The following is a 17483-nucleotide window of genomic DNA, read 5'->3' on the forward strand; positions in this document are numbered from 1 at the left end:
ACATCAGCCAGATCCTTAAAGTCTGCCTACAGCCCTACAACCAAGGTTTGCCCTCTCTTGGGTCTCCACTGAAGAGCCAGGGCATTCACAAGGTCTTTTCACTCTGGTCAAAAGTGAGCCTCCTGGCCTTGTCAAACCCTTGGTTACTGTTAGCTCATAGTTTCCTGGTTGTTGTTACGCTGAACCATGGAATCTCATCCAATGCATACACTACTTAATAGCTGAAAACCATGAGGTGATTCCAGAGGGAGATTTCTGGGATTCTGAAAAGCTAGCTCCCTTCTCTGGCACTCTGCCCTACAAATTCCAAAGGCTTCAATCTCTTTGGATCTTTAGTTCAGTGAGAATACAATCCTCTGAACCCCTCTTCTCTTTCTGCCTGAAAACTACCTTCAAGCAGGGAAGTGAGCAATCGTAGGACTCATTTCTCTCATGGATCAGTCCTGTGCTATCTGTAGACCAATACCTGAAACAGGTGCTTTGTCTATTTCATACAGTTTTCTAGCTGTACATGGCAAGAGAACTAGTCTGTACCAGTTACTATGATAGCACAAAATGAAAATATGTCATCCCATTGTAAGTGGGTCTCTTACACATGAATGCAACTTGATTGTAAAACTAACCTAAGAATCTCTGTTCTGTCCGTTATCATCATTAATGTATGAGCTTCCATACTTTTAATTTTGAATTTTCTATTCCCCTTGCTTTTCCCTCTTCCTTTCCTCTTTATTGAATCAATATAAATTTCTTTCTTTTTTTTTTTTTTTTTTGTGCTGATGATTGAGCCCAGGGCCTTGCACAAGCTAAGCACACACTCTACCACTGAACTATACCCCCAGCCTTGTATCAAGATAATTTTCTTTACAAATATTTTTCCTTTCTTTTTTGGAGTTATACATTCTATTTTCCTTAAGCTTTTACTATACAGATCTAATAAGGCAATGTTCATAATTTTAGTTCCACCTTCTCTTTAAACTGTTCTCTTAAAAGATAGTATCAGCAACCTCACAATTGTAACTGTATTAAATGTAATCAAAAGCAACCTCATTAAGAATACTTCCTATTTTTGTTCTCTTTTTCTTCTGTTGTCCATTAAAGGTAATCTGTAGAATTTAGTACTTAAAGTCATGCGACATCTATCGTAAACGACAGCTAATTTATTTGTAGTGATTCCATCAACAGAAAGAACCACAACAACCTTAGGTGCTGGCTGCCCCAACCACATGTACCTAATGAGCTCTTCTCAGCGTTTATGGTTGGATTAAACAGTTGCAGTAGTCAATCTCGGTTTGGAAGGCCCAAGGTAGACTGCTGCTGGAATGCAAATTAAGATGGTCTTCTTTCCTGCAACTCTAATCCACAGATGTTCCACAGTCACTAAAATCTGCTACAGGACAGACATCTCTGAATTTTGAAATGCACAAGGCCTCAAACCTCAAAATCACTTTTAAGTTATCAGCCCCAAAGTGTAAAGATTAGAAATAACATCTCTCCCCCTTAGAACTTAACTGACACTTGGTGAGAGTCTAACAGTGCTAGACTAGTTCAAGACTAGTCTAAATTTTAAAGCTGTTTTACAGAAGCCATTGAGAAGGGAAGATAAAAACCCTTTTCATTAGAAGGACTTTTGAATCTTAATACAATGATTTCTGAAAGGGAAAATAGAAAAGCAGGAGAGCTGAGGGCCCTTCCTGCATAAATTCCATTTTTAAAAACATTATTTTTAAAGCAATATTACAGAAGCTAGAACAACTATGCTCTCTGAAAGCAATTAATCTGATGCACAACACTGATTTTGTGCAACAGAGATGCAGTGACATTAGCCTGACCACCCGGGCATGGTGGCACATGCCTATAATCCCAGCACTCGGGAGGCTAAGGCAAGAGGATCGCTCTGAGCTTAAGGCCAGCCTGCACTACACAATGAGACCCTGCCTCAAAAAACAAAACAAAACAAAACAACAATAACAAAACAAAACCACATTAGCTTGACCCATTATGAAATATATAACTACTAAATTTGTACTTTCCACACCTTTCTTCCACTTTACATCTAATATCATTTTCAGCAAATTTTCCTTAAGTCAAAATCACTTCATTTCATGAACATTTATCATTTATGCACTAAAACATTAAAGAAAACCAAATTCTAAGAACTTCTATGAACAAAATCTTGACATTTGTCAATATTAAACCCATTACTTGCAGCCCTAACATTATTCATATGAATGAAAGCAAAGCTCTCTACCGTTCTTATTACTGTCAATTTTTTAAAAAAATTTTTTTAAACTATTGGAAGTTCAGATCGATTTTTAATATTCAAGTTACTCTGGCAATCTAATTCTACGAAGTCATTTGGATTACATTTAAAGTACTGATTAAATACAATTAGGAAACATGAAAAAACCAGTATCTATCTTGATAAAAAGTATTTGGATAGAGCTACAGATGGGCCAGAAACCATTTGAAAACTCACTGTTAGCTTCTCTTTATCTATAACCAGACAAACGGGAGAGGAGAGGAGGAAGGGAGACACCTGTCAAAAGAACTGTGTTATGTGTTTTATACTTTATTCTGTGAGGTTCACATGTGCTAGTCCAGCACACAATTCAGGTGACTTAGCATATACAGGAATACTCCTACAAACCCCTCAGGTGAAAAAACATAGAATTTAGAGAGCAAAGCAGCAAGAAGGGAATCTAGTCCCAATAAATGGTTTTATAAAATGTCTTCAGTTAAATGCCTCAGATAGCATGACAGGGATTCATCAGACCACTGTCTTGGTCAATATATTACATTTTACAAGAGGTCATCATCAGGATCCTCATGTAACATGACTGACAGACATGTATCAGAAAAGCACATATGAACTTGCATGAGTGGACAGTTACTAACCTATCAATAATAGCAGTGTCTCTGGAGAATGGGACCTTTATATCTCAAACAATAAACCTGTATTACCATGTTGATTACTAGCTTAAAACTTTTAAAGCTAATTAATCTGGCTTTAATTTAGTCTCAGCATAATATTGTGATGAAGATAACTGGGTTTTTCAAACAACTGTAATGAGCATGGCATGTTAAGAGATAACCAATAGAAAAGTGTTTATCATCTTAAGTACCCCAATCATTTATCTAAAAGTTGGTTACCCTTCAAATCAACAGGACATAAACTAATGGTTATATATATATAGAGACATACGGGCTTTCGTCAGACATGCTATCATAAACTGCTTTTTGGTGGAGCTGCTGAATTTCTGAGTCATGTGGCTTTGTTTTAATAACTAAATCTCCATCGACAGGAAATTTCTTTAATACACATAATCTTTTCTACTTAGGAAAGATAAGTACAATTTTTTCATAATTTGAATCTACATGCACTACTTCAAGTTGGAAAAGCACTTTCTTTTACATGTCAGAATAAAAGAACTAATTGCATATTTTAAAAATACACTAAAAAGCAGTGACACTTGAAATTGTCCTGGAAATTAACAAAAGGAGTGAAAATGGATTTAATAGCTTTGAGAGTTCATTGTGTTCCTCTCAGAGCAGGAGACTTCATCCAATTTATTTTATAGACTCTTGATTCCTTTCATAATAGTTGTGAATCATAACAACATTTAATATGCTTCTAACAATTTAGAAAAAAATTTACATGTCAAACTAATCACCTACAATGATGACTTTTCATAGGTGAGACTCATGGATTTGTAAGAGATGGTGTCTGTAACGGAAGTACAGAAGCAGCTATACACACAAAAGTATGCATTAACTTAAACATTTCTTGGGGCTGGGGATTTAGCTCAGCGGCACAGCGCCTGCCTGGCAAGCACAAGGTCATGAGTTTGATTCCTGGTACCAGAAAAAAACAAAAAACAAAACAAAACAAAAAAAGATTTCTAGCAGTCATTACATAAAACCAGCCAACTTTCTTAGTACTGGGTGACAGAATAGCAATAAGGGGAATGTGGTGGACTGACAACTGGTGGGCAACTTGTAACACCCAGATGAACTTAATGAGCATGGTGCTGGGTGTGGGAAGCCCCCTGAGGGTTGTTGCCATGAAACAGGCCTGCACCAGATATTGTTATGGGCTCTAGGCCTCCAGTGGAACTTGTGGGGAGGCACTGTTATGGGCTCTAGGTCTTCAGCTGGACTCATGTAGGACATTATTGTGGGATCCAGGCCCTCAGCCGGTCAAGATTCTTTGGTCTTTAGTGAGTGGACAGATTTCCTGCATTCTCTTGTATATGATTCTTTGGGTGATTATTATAAATAATCTTATAAAAATATGTGTCTTGTATTGTTCCCCTTGTAATAAGCCCCAATATCATAGGAAGCGTTGCTTGATAGCCATCAACAGATATGCCACAAGAGAAAATTCCTTCAAAATAAAATAAGGTAGATCTTGATAAGATACAGCCATTAACATTTCTCATCTACCTTGTTGTCTCTCTGGCAGATAAGCTTGCTTATTCAACAGTGTTTGTTTTCTCTCTTATTGAGCAATAACATGGTTCAGGTGAGATAAGCGATCAACTGGAAAATTCAACATTACTAAAGGTTGACCATCTCTAATCCAAAAATCTAAACTCTGATTTGTTTTTAGTACCAATATGAGCCACAATTGTAAAATTCTATACTTGACCTCACTTGCAGTCAAAATGCAGGCACACAAAAATATTGTATGATATTCAGGCTACGAAGAAGTACATGAAATAAATATATATATATATATATATATATATATATATATATATATATATATATTTTGTCTTTTTGTCTTTTTGAGACAGGATCTTGTTATGCAGCTCAGGCTGGCCTTGAGCTCACTTTGTAGCCCAGGCTGGTCTCAAACTTGCAGTGATCCTCCTGCCTCAGCCTCCCAAGTGCTGGGATTACAGGCGTGAGCCACCACACCCGGCTATGAAATATAAATGAGCTTTGTGTTTAAACTTGGGTCCCATTCCTAAGGAAGCTCATTAAATATATGCAAATATTACAAAATCAGAAAAACAAACTCCAAAATCTGAAAGACTTCTGGTCCCAAGCATTTTGGATGAAGGATATTCAACCTACACTATAAAAACAGCTGTTCAGTCAGGCAGCGAACCACGTGCAGGTCTCCAGTTCAGCCTCCTGGCTTTTCTGCCTTCCCAATCACACTGTGCAGCTGTTTCCAGAGACTAATCAGCATGATGGTATCATCACATAAGGTGGTGCCAACGAGGGAAGGCCAAGGGGGACACAGGGCAAGGGCGTACTCGGTATCAGGGGAATCGGTGCATGAACCGTGATGACCAGGAAGGACACTGATGAACAATTGCTATTCCAACTCAAAAATACCCAAGACTAGGGCAGAGGAGGGAGAGTTCCTCAGAAATAGCCCGGGCTGTTCTAGACTGTGGGACGCTGTACGATCAGACCTTGCTGGTCTCCACATGCATGGCCTCAAGCCAAGAGGACTGGGGAATGACAGACATTTATGGAGTGCTTTCTGTCAGTCAAGTACCAGGACCTGATTGTTAATATGTGCATGTATGTGTACTACAAGTAACTACGTCTATACTTGTGCATTTTTTTATTACTAGGAATCACCAGTAAATATAAAAATGGCTTATGAAAATATCTAATAAATATTAAGATTTAGGATTACTTTTGTTAAACAATTTTCAAGAGTTAGGCCTAACAGAATGAAGTCCTCAATGCAGGATTCAGTTTTACAACCACATAGATACTAAGCATTTTCTCCATCTACTCTGAAGTCACTGCATGCACTTCTACAATTTTCATTCTAGAGCACCCTCTGCTGGGAAAAATGTCTTAACATGTTGGATTTTTTTGGGTTTTTCCCCCTCCAATGCTTACAGTTGACTTTAATAGGTTTTGGGGGGGCTGCCTAATAGAGTCTTCTAAAAGATGACAATTTGTATCCTCCCACAATCCTGCCCTGCAACTAAAGCCCTAGAACTGATGTCTCTGTCCATCAGAACCAAATGCCAGTTATCTGTTTTATGCTACACCGCAGCGGCCCAAGGGAGCTCTTACTTTCCAGCAGAGCAGTTTGGCAGGTGTACGAGGAACCAGGGGCAGGAAGTTGCCCCAGGTCTTTGGCTGGCAGCTGAGCAGGGCAGTAGTGAACATAGCTAATACCTGCAGGATAAAGTGACCCACAGACATGGCTTCCCTGGGCCAAGAGACACCAGGAAGGTTGCTGGTCTCAAATGAACTTGAAAGGTCCCTGCTGAAAATGGATGGGAAAGGGGCAGCCAGGAGATGTGACTCTCAGAGAAGCAGCTTTAGGGGCAGGAGACCTTTGGTCAGCCACTTATAATCTATTATGAGAGAACAACAGTACAGAGGCTCCTGGAACTAAAGGCATCCTATCACAAAGGATGCTATGAGAGGAGCTGCCCCTTGGACACACACCCTAACTTGAGTAGCCAAGAGGGACCAATGTGCCACTCTGTGAGCAGAACTCCTGTCCCCTTCAAACTTTTCTGTGTATGGTTAGGGGGAAGTTAAAACAAGATGGGTACGCAAGGAGAGGGACAAACAGTGTCACCTCCCCTGCTGGCATCCCAGGTGCTCTCCAAAGCTGGGAGAGAGATACAGCATGTAAATTGGAGAGTGAGATTTTATTCTTTTTGGGCTGTGATGCATCTTTAATAATTCCACTACCCAGAAAGCTTGAGATTCTGCTGGGAACCCCAGAAAGATGTGATGTCACAGGCAGGCATGACTGAAGCCAAGCGCGGAAAAATGAACGCAGCTTTCTGACAGGAACTTACTGCATTCTCCCTGCTAGGGGCAGGAAAGACCGCTCCATGCAGGAAGGCACAGGAGGCATCTGTGAAGAAGGAAAGACGAGCTGCGGCCTTGGATAGAGGATACAAGGGGAAATACTTGCTGAACTTGGATCGCGGCATTGAAGGGGAGAAGGATGGCAGCAAAACAAGAAATCCACACTCTGCCGGCTCTACTCACCCCACAGCGTCGCCAACCACCTCCTAAGCCCTGCACCCCACACCCTACTGCTCTCACACCCATCAGTGAAGTTCCCAGTCAGGAAATCTTCCACTCCCGAGACGCTTGATTAACCCTCCATCCACCGATGTTCAGAGTGGAGAAAGGCCCAAAAGAAATGAGGGAAAGGGTCTTGGACAGAAGAGGGAACTCGCCCAAGGCCACAGACAGAGGGGTCCAAAATAAAGAGCTCCTGATTTCTGCCCCAGGACACCCACCGCTTCACTGTGACAGCAGCTCCTCCCTCACAGATACAGTTAAATGTATGAAAAATATCCAAGTGCCTTGAAGATCCTCAAGCAAACACTTTAAAAATAAAAGCAACACCTGCATCACAGGCCGTTGGTCCATGGTTATAAAGAGGGCTGCTACATTTCTCAAAGGTTGAGGTTTCCCAGTAACAGCTGTTGGGAAACTGCTTCCGTCTTATCCAGTGAATGCCGGGACTGCTGATCGGTGCTCCAGCCACTGGCACAACTGGCCAGCCAGTTCTACAACCGACCAGCTTCTTGGCCTCTCCCAGCTTTAGCAGCTGCCCTTGAGGCGCAAAAGAAACTTGCTTCAGCGCTTTTTTTCGTAAGAGTAGAAACGAAGAAGCAATTCATTCTGAAAGCTGTCTTGCTGCAGGAATATGGAACTCATATTTCTGTGACTGAGTGCTCCTCAGTCAACAACGTGATCCTCTTTGCTCAAAATGATCTCCTGTGGCAGGGCCAGGAAGAAAGGTGCACTCGTCTAACCAGCCAGACACGCCCGACCGGCTCTGGCAGCCGGTGGGCGGACACAGTCGTAGCAAGGCCACCCAAGCAACTGGCATATGACTTAAGGGAAGACTGTGCCTACTCTGAGTTTACGAAACATGCCTACTAAAGGTTACTAAGCCATTAGTTTTGCTACAAATTTCCTCTGCATGACACACTAATGACAGCTCTGATCCAACAAATAGTTCCTTGGACTCTCTCTCTATGTGCATTTATTTAGTTAGTTAGTTATTACTTTATCACAAATGCATACTTTTGCTTACTGTCATTCTTTCAACAGTCTTCACTGCTATTTGTGTGTACCCTCTTTGCCTTCTGACCAGGAAAGCAAGGAGCATGGTAGTAAAGAAGATATATGTTTGGTAGCAAGCAGCTCCAGCCATGGACTTACATATGATAACCTTAGAACGTGTTTTACCTTATCTACACATGAAGCAATCACCTTCTTTTCAAAGTTGTAATCAAGATTATATTACAAAAGTTATGCAGATATACATCTACTTAGTGAATGGTAGAAGGATCACCTGCTGAATTATTTAAACCTTTTCTTTTCATTTGCTAGCTAGTACAGCTGACTACAGACACGTTAAATGCATACAGGACAGGTTTCCTATTTGTAAACACTAGCTGCTCTCAGCAGGATTACAATCCTACTAGAGAAAGCCAGCCAGGTATCCCTGGAGGAATGAGTAAAATAATGTGGTACATACAATGGGATAAAACTTTCTTTACAAAGACAGGTGGCAGGACAGATTTAGCATGAGGGAAGTAGTTTGTGGACCTCTGGCCTAGTGAAACAAAATAAAGACAGAAAAGGACAACTAGGAATAGAAGACATCAATGTATGTGGGTATCATCAATTGCTACTTTTGTTTCTAGATGAACAAAAGGCATTTATCCCCCTAAAAGAAGAACTTTAAAGGTCTCTTTTCCTACCAAAGTTCCTACTTGTCATTTCGAGAAGAGATAAGTGCCTCACGGAGCTAAAGTTTATGGTGGATTCTTTACTCCCACTAAAAATGAAATAATATCCCATCCATATTACAACTCTTTCTTTAACAAAAAATAGTTCTCAGTACACAGAAATGAACTAACAAGAGTCAGTTTCTCACTCCAAGCAACCTTTGTAGCCAACTCTCAAGAAACAGAATAAAAACTGTGGCCAGTAACTTCAGACACATCACTGAGGTGGAGGTCAGTTACTGTCGGGTTACTGCCTGAGGAATGTATGAATATACGTAAGATGGGGAAATGTCTAAAAGATGCTTATTTTAATATGAAAACAAGTGACTAGTACGCATGAAAATAGCACAGTCGTATACAAAATGAAAAGACTGTCTCACACACTTTTACTTCTGTGTACAAACAAATATTTTGGAAGGCTGCTTTACTTACCTTCAAGAGCAATTCTGAGTTTTGAAATGTTCCTATTTGCTTTTAGACTGTTGTCCACTTCTGTACTTTTAACATAAGCATGTATTACTTTTAGTTATTTTTATGTAGAAATCTGTTTAAAAGTTTTTTTGCCTCAATTATTAAGAATCAATTTGAATACTACTGTTCTTTGAAAGAATATTCACTCACAAGTGTTCTTCTACCCATAAAGACAACCACATAACAAGAACATATATATTATATAGAGACATTTACATATGTGCATCTATATACACATACATATGTACATATATATATACATGAGACATGACTTTTGAGAACAAAAGTTCAGTTGTACAATACCTCAGCTCCGCCCATCCACTTAGGTTCATCAGGAAATTCAGCACACAAAATGTCTTCTGACTGATCAGTTCCCAAGACATGGTAGCAGAGCTTTTGATGGAGGTTGGTTGATGTTTCTGTACCTAAACAAATTAAAAATGTATGCTGATATGCAGTTGGCAATTTTAAGAAATTCTATTCCATACAAAATGTACAATGCAAAAAACATTTAAAATGTTAAGTATTAGGCTGCAGAATACAAGGTTAACAGAAGTCAACTGCCTTCCTATATACTAGGAACGAGAAGAATTTGAATTTAAAAATAGAGTACCATTTCCATTAGCATGTCATGGAAGACTTCAGATATAAATCTAACAAAGCAGGTGCGAGATCTATGGAAGGGAAACTACACAATTCTGCTGAAAATAAAAAAAAAAGAACTAAATAGACAGATAGTTCATGCTTATAGATAGGGAGACTCAATACTATTATGATGTCAGTTGCTCCCAATTTGATTTGTAGAGTTAATGCAAAAATCCACCCAAAATCCCAGTAAGTTATTTTAAGTTTATATGGAGAAGCAAAAGACCCACAGTAGCTATGAAATACTGACGATGAAGAACAAAGCCAGAGCAATAACACTAACTGACTTCAAGAATTACTGTAAAGTTACAGTGATCAGGACAGTGTGATAGTGCCAAAGAGTAAACAAATAGACAAGTGGAACAGAAATGAGAGCCCAGAAACCACCCCACATAAATTTAATCAGCTGATGTTAAACAAAAGAATGAAGAAAATATAACAGAGCAAACAAAATCTTTTCAACAAATAGTGCTGTCACAAATGGACACTCACAACATGGATCTAGACAGACTTCACACCCTTCACAAAAATTAACTCCCAATGGAACATGGACCTCAATGTAAGACTATAAAACCCCTAAAAGATAACATAGGAGAAAATCTAGAAGTAACAACAAAGGCACCACCCACAAGTTAAATAACTGATAAACCAGACTTCATTAAATTAAAATCTTATGCTTGGCAAAAGATTCTATCACAAGAATGGCAAGAAAGTCACATACTGGGAAACATTTGTGAAACACTTATCTGATAAAGGACAGTTATCCAAAATATACAAAGAACTTGTAGGACTGAAAAGAAAACAACCTGATTAAATACTAGGTCAAAGATCTTCACAGATACTTTACACCAAAGAAAATGTGTTGAGTGCAAATAAACATACCAAGAGATGCTCTACATCATATGTTTTCAGGGCAATGCAAATTATAAGAGATAATTATGTGAACTATAAAGCCCCTAGAGAATGACACAGGAGCTAATCTTGATGACGGCAGATTGGGCAATAATATTTTAGATATGCAGGTAACTACTGCGTGTCTGTTAGAGGGACTAAGATTCAGAACACTACATCAGGTGCTGGTAAGGACACGGAACAAAGTAACTCTCATGCTTTGCTGGTGAGAATGCAAAATGGTGAAGTAATTTTGGAATATGGTTTTGTAGATTTCTTACAGAAGTAAACATACTCTTACCACACAATGCAGCAATTGTAATCCTTAGTATTTACTCAAAGGAAATGAAAATGTCCACACAAAAAACTTAACAACTTTTTATAATAGCAATTCATGCTTAACTGCCAAAACTTAAAAGCAACCAGAATATCCTTCAGTAGGTGAATGGATAAAATGTACATTCAGGCGGTAGAATATTCTTCAGCACTAAAAAGAAATGAGCCACAAGTGAAGAAGGTCAATCTGAACAGGCTATATTCTGAATAGTGCTAACTATAGGACACTTGAGAAAAGGCAAAACTAAAGAGACAGTAAAAAAAAAAGTCACTGATTGCCAGGGGTTGGGGAAGAAGAATGCATAGACTAGCATATTTTCTAGGGCAGTGAAACTATGTGATACTACAATGCTGGATACATGTTATTAAACATTTGTCCAAATCCATAAAATGTACAACACCAAAATGGAAACAAAGCCGTCAGGGCAATGAAAGGAAAAAAAAAAAAAAAAGATAAACTCATAATATAAAAACATTTTAGTTAGGCACACAGGTGTAATCCTAGCACACTGAGAGGCTGAGGCAGAAGGATTCCAAGTTTGAGCTTCACCTAGGCACCTGTACCTTAGTGAGACCCTCAGCTCAGTGAGAAGGCCCTGGGTTCAACCTCTAGAACTGCAACAAAACAAAACAAAACAACTTTATGGTACTTAAGAGATACTCATGTTTTTTCAGGAACACAGGTAAGAAGCACACAATATGAATGCTTAGTTTCACACAAATACAGTCTCCATTATAGTCTGAAAGGTGCTGAGGTCCTCTTAAAAAGAGGGCAACGAAATTACAACTGGGAAAAGGTGCTGGTTTTCTGAAATCAATCACCACTATCAATCATTATTATTTCAGCCACTGAAAGTTAAGGATAATTAATAATTTCCAAGCTTTTCACAAGTCAATTTAATAACACTGTGTCTAACAAAAATTGGCAATTTACTCATTCTTTTTTCTGTCTCCCAGAACTTAGAAGTAACTAACATTTTTTAACTCTAGGGCACTCTGAACACAGGCAGCTAATTCAGTGTACAGAGTACAGATGTCTTCCTTCAAGCAACATCCTTGAATAAAAAGCCTACTCTTAGCTCCTCTTGCAGTTCATTGGTGAGTTAAGATAAAGCTCTTTCTGTAGCCTAATCAAAGAGGCAGCAAAGCTGAATCTAGCCAAAAGCAATAAAAAGCATTACAGTCTTATTCCCAACTCAGTGGAGGGGGGTGGGGTGGGGAGGGGACAGGAAAGAAAGCAAGCATCTCTAAGATGACAAAGATATAGCAAGTCTCAGCAGAAAGCCCTAGGGCAGCCACGCTTTTTGCCAGCCCCAAGTCCTCCAGACAGCTCCTGAGCATCTGCATCTGAGCTCTTAAAGTTTAACAGAGATCATAAAAATCACATCTAAGACCAAATGAGTTATAAGAAACTGCTATGTACCATGGGGTAATGTTGGGTAGCGTAAGTAGCTTGATGATGTTGACAGCTCATACCTGTACGATAGAGGGTACCTGGCCCTGCCTGTCTGGGGAGATTAAGGGTGAAGGAGGAAAAAAGAGGGGACCCTGTGAACACAACAGGATCTTTGTGCAACCGAAGAGGAACCAATAAAGCTGTGTCCAGGAGCAACAAGGGGAAGAGTTGAGATAAATGCAAGTCAAGGGCAACATGGAACTCCTGATAAAAGGAAGAGATACGATTACTGCAATAGGAAAGTTTTATGATTGCTCCACATCATCTAACAGATTAGTTTTCTTTTTAAAAATCCATCTTCTCCATGACCCCTTGGGAGATATAAGCCTATGAAGGACTGACTGAATTATGGCCCCAATTTCTGAATCTGTTTTGCTACCCCACTGAAGAGGGGCTGGCCGTGACTTGCTTGGGCCAACAAAATGCAGTGAAGGTGATATGCTTATGCCTTCCAGCTCTCCGTCTTGGGATCTGCTGAGTCACTATGTGAACAAGCCTGGGCCAGCTACTACAGGAGGAGAGATTGCAGTGATCGGAGTTGAGATAACCCAGTTTTCGTCAGTGAGGACCCAGGACTGTGAAACAGCCCAGCCAAGATCAGCCAACTGACTGGCAACAGGCCATAGACACAGCAGGATTCAGGTAAGCCTCAAAACACGGCCTGGCTAACCTAACCCATAGACTCACGTGCAGAAACCAATGGCTATTGTTCTAAGCTACTAAGTTTTGATAAGGTCTGTTACACAGCAAAGCCCTTTGAGGAAACCTGGCTCTAGACCAAAGAACTTTTAGTTTAGTTTCACTGTCAGATGTGAGCAGTCACACCTCCTTTGGTGGAAAGTGCTTCGCTGAGGTCTTCACATACCATCACTCTTTCCATCCTGCTGAGGGTACGAGTTGTAGAACATTCCCTTCCCATCATGGGTCCAGGCCATACAGCTAAACTTGACTCTTTCAAGCACATCAGGAAGTTCTTTGGCACCATCAACTTTCATGAACTTGATCGTGACCCAGTCTGAGCCGCTGGCACTCAGACCATAGGCAAAATACTCACCATCTTCACTGAATGCATAACCTGTAGGAACAGGACAAACTGTCAAATGGTGAACAAAGGACACAGCTCCAAGCCTCGCTCATGTTTTCTACACTGTCTGCCAAATCTCTTTGGTATAGCACAGATGCAGACAGCGGCAACAGAAGAAACAGGAAAGTGGTTGTGAGCAACCCTGGGGCTTAGCCCAGGTCTCACAGGCATCAATCTTTATGGCCTTGGACGAAGTTCCTAACTTCTCTAGGTCTTAGCTTCTTTATTGGTAAAGTGAAGCACTGGATTATGCTCACATGCTGAAATTTTTATAACTCACTTGAAAGCAGAGTGCCTCCGGGACTCTCTGCATATTTTATTTATACTCTAAAAGGAATAAGGGGAAAGGAAAACTACTTCTAGAGTAATAACTGAATCCTGACACATACCATATAATAGAATTAAATTGTAGCTATTAAGTAATTTTTGGGATAGACTCCAAACTATTTGAAATCCCTCTTTACAACCTCATTTTCAGAGCATTACTGGCACTAGGGATTAATGGCCACGCCACTTGACACCAGACCCAGGTAAATAAAGCCTGAAGGTCTGCCGTGAAGGGACACAGTACACTCATTCCAGAAGTGACGGAAATCAACAATGTCTACAGACCCTTGTGTCTTGAACAGTTCTTTAGGGCCCTGACAGAATGTTCTCATCACTACGGAACATTTCTTGACAAACATGTTGGCTTTATAACGATGAAGTATGTACAGCATTTGAAACAACCTCCTTCCTATCAGAGACTGCAACCCAGAGATGTCCTCTTACCAAGTTTTCTAAACTTTACTGGGGATGGAAAACTGTAAGAAGTTCAAATATCAGAAGCTTTAAACTATTTATGGAAATTTCAATTAATAGGTAACAAGTTTAAAATTTCACAAAACCCACTAATTAATCCTTTGTCCTACATTATACCCAGGCTGATATCTATGTAAATGCAAAATAAGAGTCTGAAAACTAATGGAAGATAAAAAGATAGTCACCTGTTATTGTACATAGCACTGCAATGTTTGGGTTGTTTTTACATAATTAGAAAAACTTCAGGAAAATTTTAAATAAAACATTAAAATGGTAGAAAATGACACAGCAACAAGAGAATCTGCATCATTACCTGCCCTATAATACCACTCTCAGAAAATTTAGAGACTCTTTGAGGTCCACTCTCAATCTACTTTGCCTTCTCGTCCTTCCATGTGGCAAACATTCTGTAAGGAAGTCACTGGAATGTATCATCGCAGCAACAGTTAAGGCCCTGCTACAATGAAATCCTTCTGGATGGGTTGCAAAGTAGGTCTTTGTGGAAACTAAATGAATTCCTATCCAGGATACATAACTACAAGAGAACTAATTTATCAAATTTATTTAAAACTCCAGGTTTGCATTGTGGCTGGTATCTTACTTCCAATACCTATTTGATAAAGGATCACTTACATACTCAGCCTCTGCTAAGGATGTAACTGAGTGGCTGAACCCCAGTTAGAAATGCCTGTGTAAAGGTCCCAATACAAACCTGATAGAGTGGGACTCTTCTCATTCCCATCCCACCAGTTACAGACAACACTGCTACGCCAATTTCTCAGTTCTAGAGAGCCGAACCTACGCCCGTTCTTTATCCAAGGAACAGAAGGTACTGTAGGGCAAATGGTGAGCCAACCTCACTAGGACATCCGTGTTAATCAAAAGATTGTATGCATGTGTTGGTTTAGGTTTTTTGAGACAGCGTCTCACTATACACTTCAGGCTGGCCTTGAACTCACTGTGCAGCCCAGGCTGGCCTCAAAACACAGCGGTCTTTCTGCCTCAGCCCCCTGAGTACTAGAATTACAGGTATGCACCCACCATGCCCAGCTAAAAGATAATTTTTAAAGTGTGCTATTATTAAACTGTGGAACTGGAAAATAACCTACTTCCTTACCCTAGAACTGTGCTTACTGTGCAAACCTGGGGCTATCTTCTCCACGCACCATGCAGAAGGTTATCTTGGGGGGGTTACGTAACAGATGTACAATTACAGGCAAAAGTATTCCATTTTTAAACCTGTATCTTCAGGGAACGGGGTATCAACTGTTCAATTTCTATAACATTGTGGCTTATTTTACCTGTAATTCTAACATACTGAAAATTAATTTGATTTTAAAATTCTGATCACTGTCTCCCAAGGAAACAGATCAGATAATATTCGTTCCTGGCTTATACTTAGAATGTTGAACATTCTTTGTACAGCTTACATTTCTTTTGTTTGTTTTGAGACAGGATCTCGCTATGTAGTCTGGGCTGGCCTTGAGCTCACTATGTAGCCTTGGCTGGCCTGGAACTCACAGCAATCCTCCTGCTTCTGCCTTCTGAGTGCTGGGATTACAGGCGTGCACCATCACGCCGGGCTGCACAGCTTACATTTCTTGCAACAGAGGATTTAACTTTTTCCAGTCACAGATAGGTCTCAGAGATATTATGGGAAATGATGATGATACTTCAAGATCCCAAAAGCTAAACCAGGTCCAGTGTGAATTATTCTCCGGTTCTGCTTCATGCTATCCGAGTGAGAAAGACAAATGTAAAATTCATATGTTCTAAATATATTGTGCAAAAGTTAGCTCCTCTAATATGGTATGTGCATCTGTTCTACAATATGGGCTCAACTCCATGTGGCATTTCCAAGGGAAGCAATTACACTACCTGCAGAGTGACAAGGGAGGCCTTAGGCCTCCTGAGAGCCTGGGTGGGTAGCACTCACCTCGGAGTGCTACTGTGCCGTCATCAGACAGGACATTGGGGTCAAGGAACACTCTGGCCTCACCCTCCAAGGAATCTTGTACATATAATACTCGTTGGTTCTGCAAACCTGTATTGTAAAAATAAAAATACCTGTGGGAGAGAGATATTCTTTATTTAGCTACGGCATTTTCTATATGTGGACTAAAACCAAACATACCTAATTAAAACTAAAACAAAATCACAAAAGTAGAAAGGTACAGTATAAATCAGGCCATGACAGGAGCATAAGGACTACTAGTGGGAAAGACCTCACCAACTTCCTGTACCTAAAGCTTGTTACCTGAATTACTTTCTGCATGCAGTCAATTTACTATAATGCTGCACATTAGCTAAACAGAGACAACGACTAGTTTGGTAATATTACAACTGATGCTCAAGCAGTAATTTTTTTTTTTTTCCAGTACCAGGAATCGAACTCACGACCTCACGCATGCTAGGCAGGCACTGTGGCGCTGAGCTAAATTCCCCAGCCCCAGTAATTTTTTTTTAATAAAGAAGCAAGCAGATTTTCCTAAAATGAAACACTCATTTGAGTCCCTACACAGGCTGCTAGAGTACGAGGTCAGCACACCTGGGCAAGAAAGTATGGGTTTTGGACCTTGTGTATCACACAGTCTGCTGCGATAATTCTCAACTCCACATTGGATTACAAAAGCAGTGATGGCCAACGTATACACAGATGAGCATGGCTAAGTTCCAGTGAGACTTTATTCATAAAAACAGGCGGCAGGCAGGGTTGGCACGCAGACTCAACTGCCTAGCTCTGTGTAAGGGCGGAGTGTGGTGGTAGGGGATGAGTGTCTAAGAAACTCTAAAGTAAATTTGTGGTGCTGTCTGTAAAGAGATTTATAAAAAGAATGAGAGAATATGTTTAAGTATGTGTCAAATAAAGAGGAACAAAAGGGCTGAATTCTAGACTACTTCCTGGACCATCTCATCATTTTTGGGTGGAAAAAATACATGTAATACAACATTTTCAAATAGTAGAAGCCAAAGATAATATTAGAAACAAACAAATCACCACTGCTGTTTATGAATCATCTTATCTTACCAACTGCTTGCCATAAGATAC

The 17483-nt window shown here is 40.0% G+C and overlaps 1 protein-coding gene across 1 annotated transcript in view; it reads right to left on the minus strand.

Moving 5' to 3' along the window:
• Positions 1-17483, minus strand: part of Prep (prolyl endopeptidase) — a gene marked incomplete at its 5' end in the record, with an annotated part of 98985 nt that overhangs the window by 63112 nt on the left and 18390 nt on the right. The window contains 3 exon segments of the mRNA XM_013510786.1: positions 9525-9646; positions 13415-13624; positions 16371-16501. Coding sequence (XP_013366240.1) covers positions 9525-9646; positions 13415-13624; positions 16371-16501 — 463 coding nt within the window.

Source organism: Chinchilla lanigera, unplaced genomic scaffold (genome assembly GCF_000276665.1).
Source record: "Chinchilla lanigera isolate Chin_1 unplaced genomic scaffold, ChiLan1.0 scaffold00010, whole genome shotgun sequence".
Classification (NCBI taxonomy): Eukaryota; Metazoa; Chordata; class Mammalia; order Rodentia; family Chinchillidae; genus Chinchilla; species Chinchilla lanigera.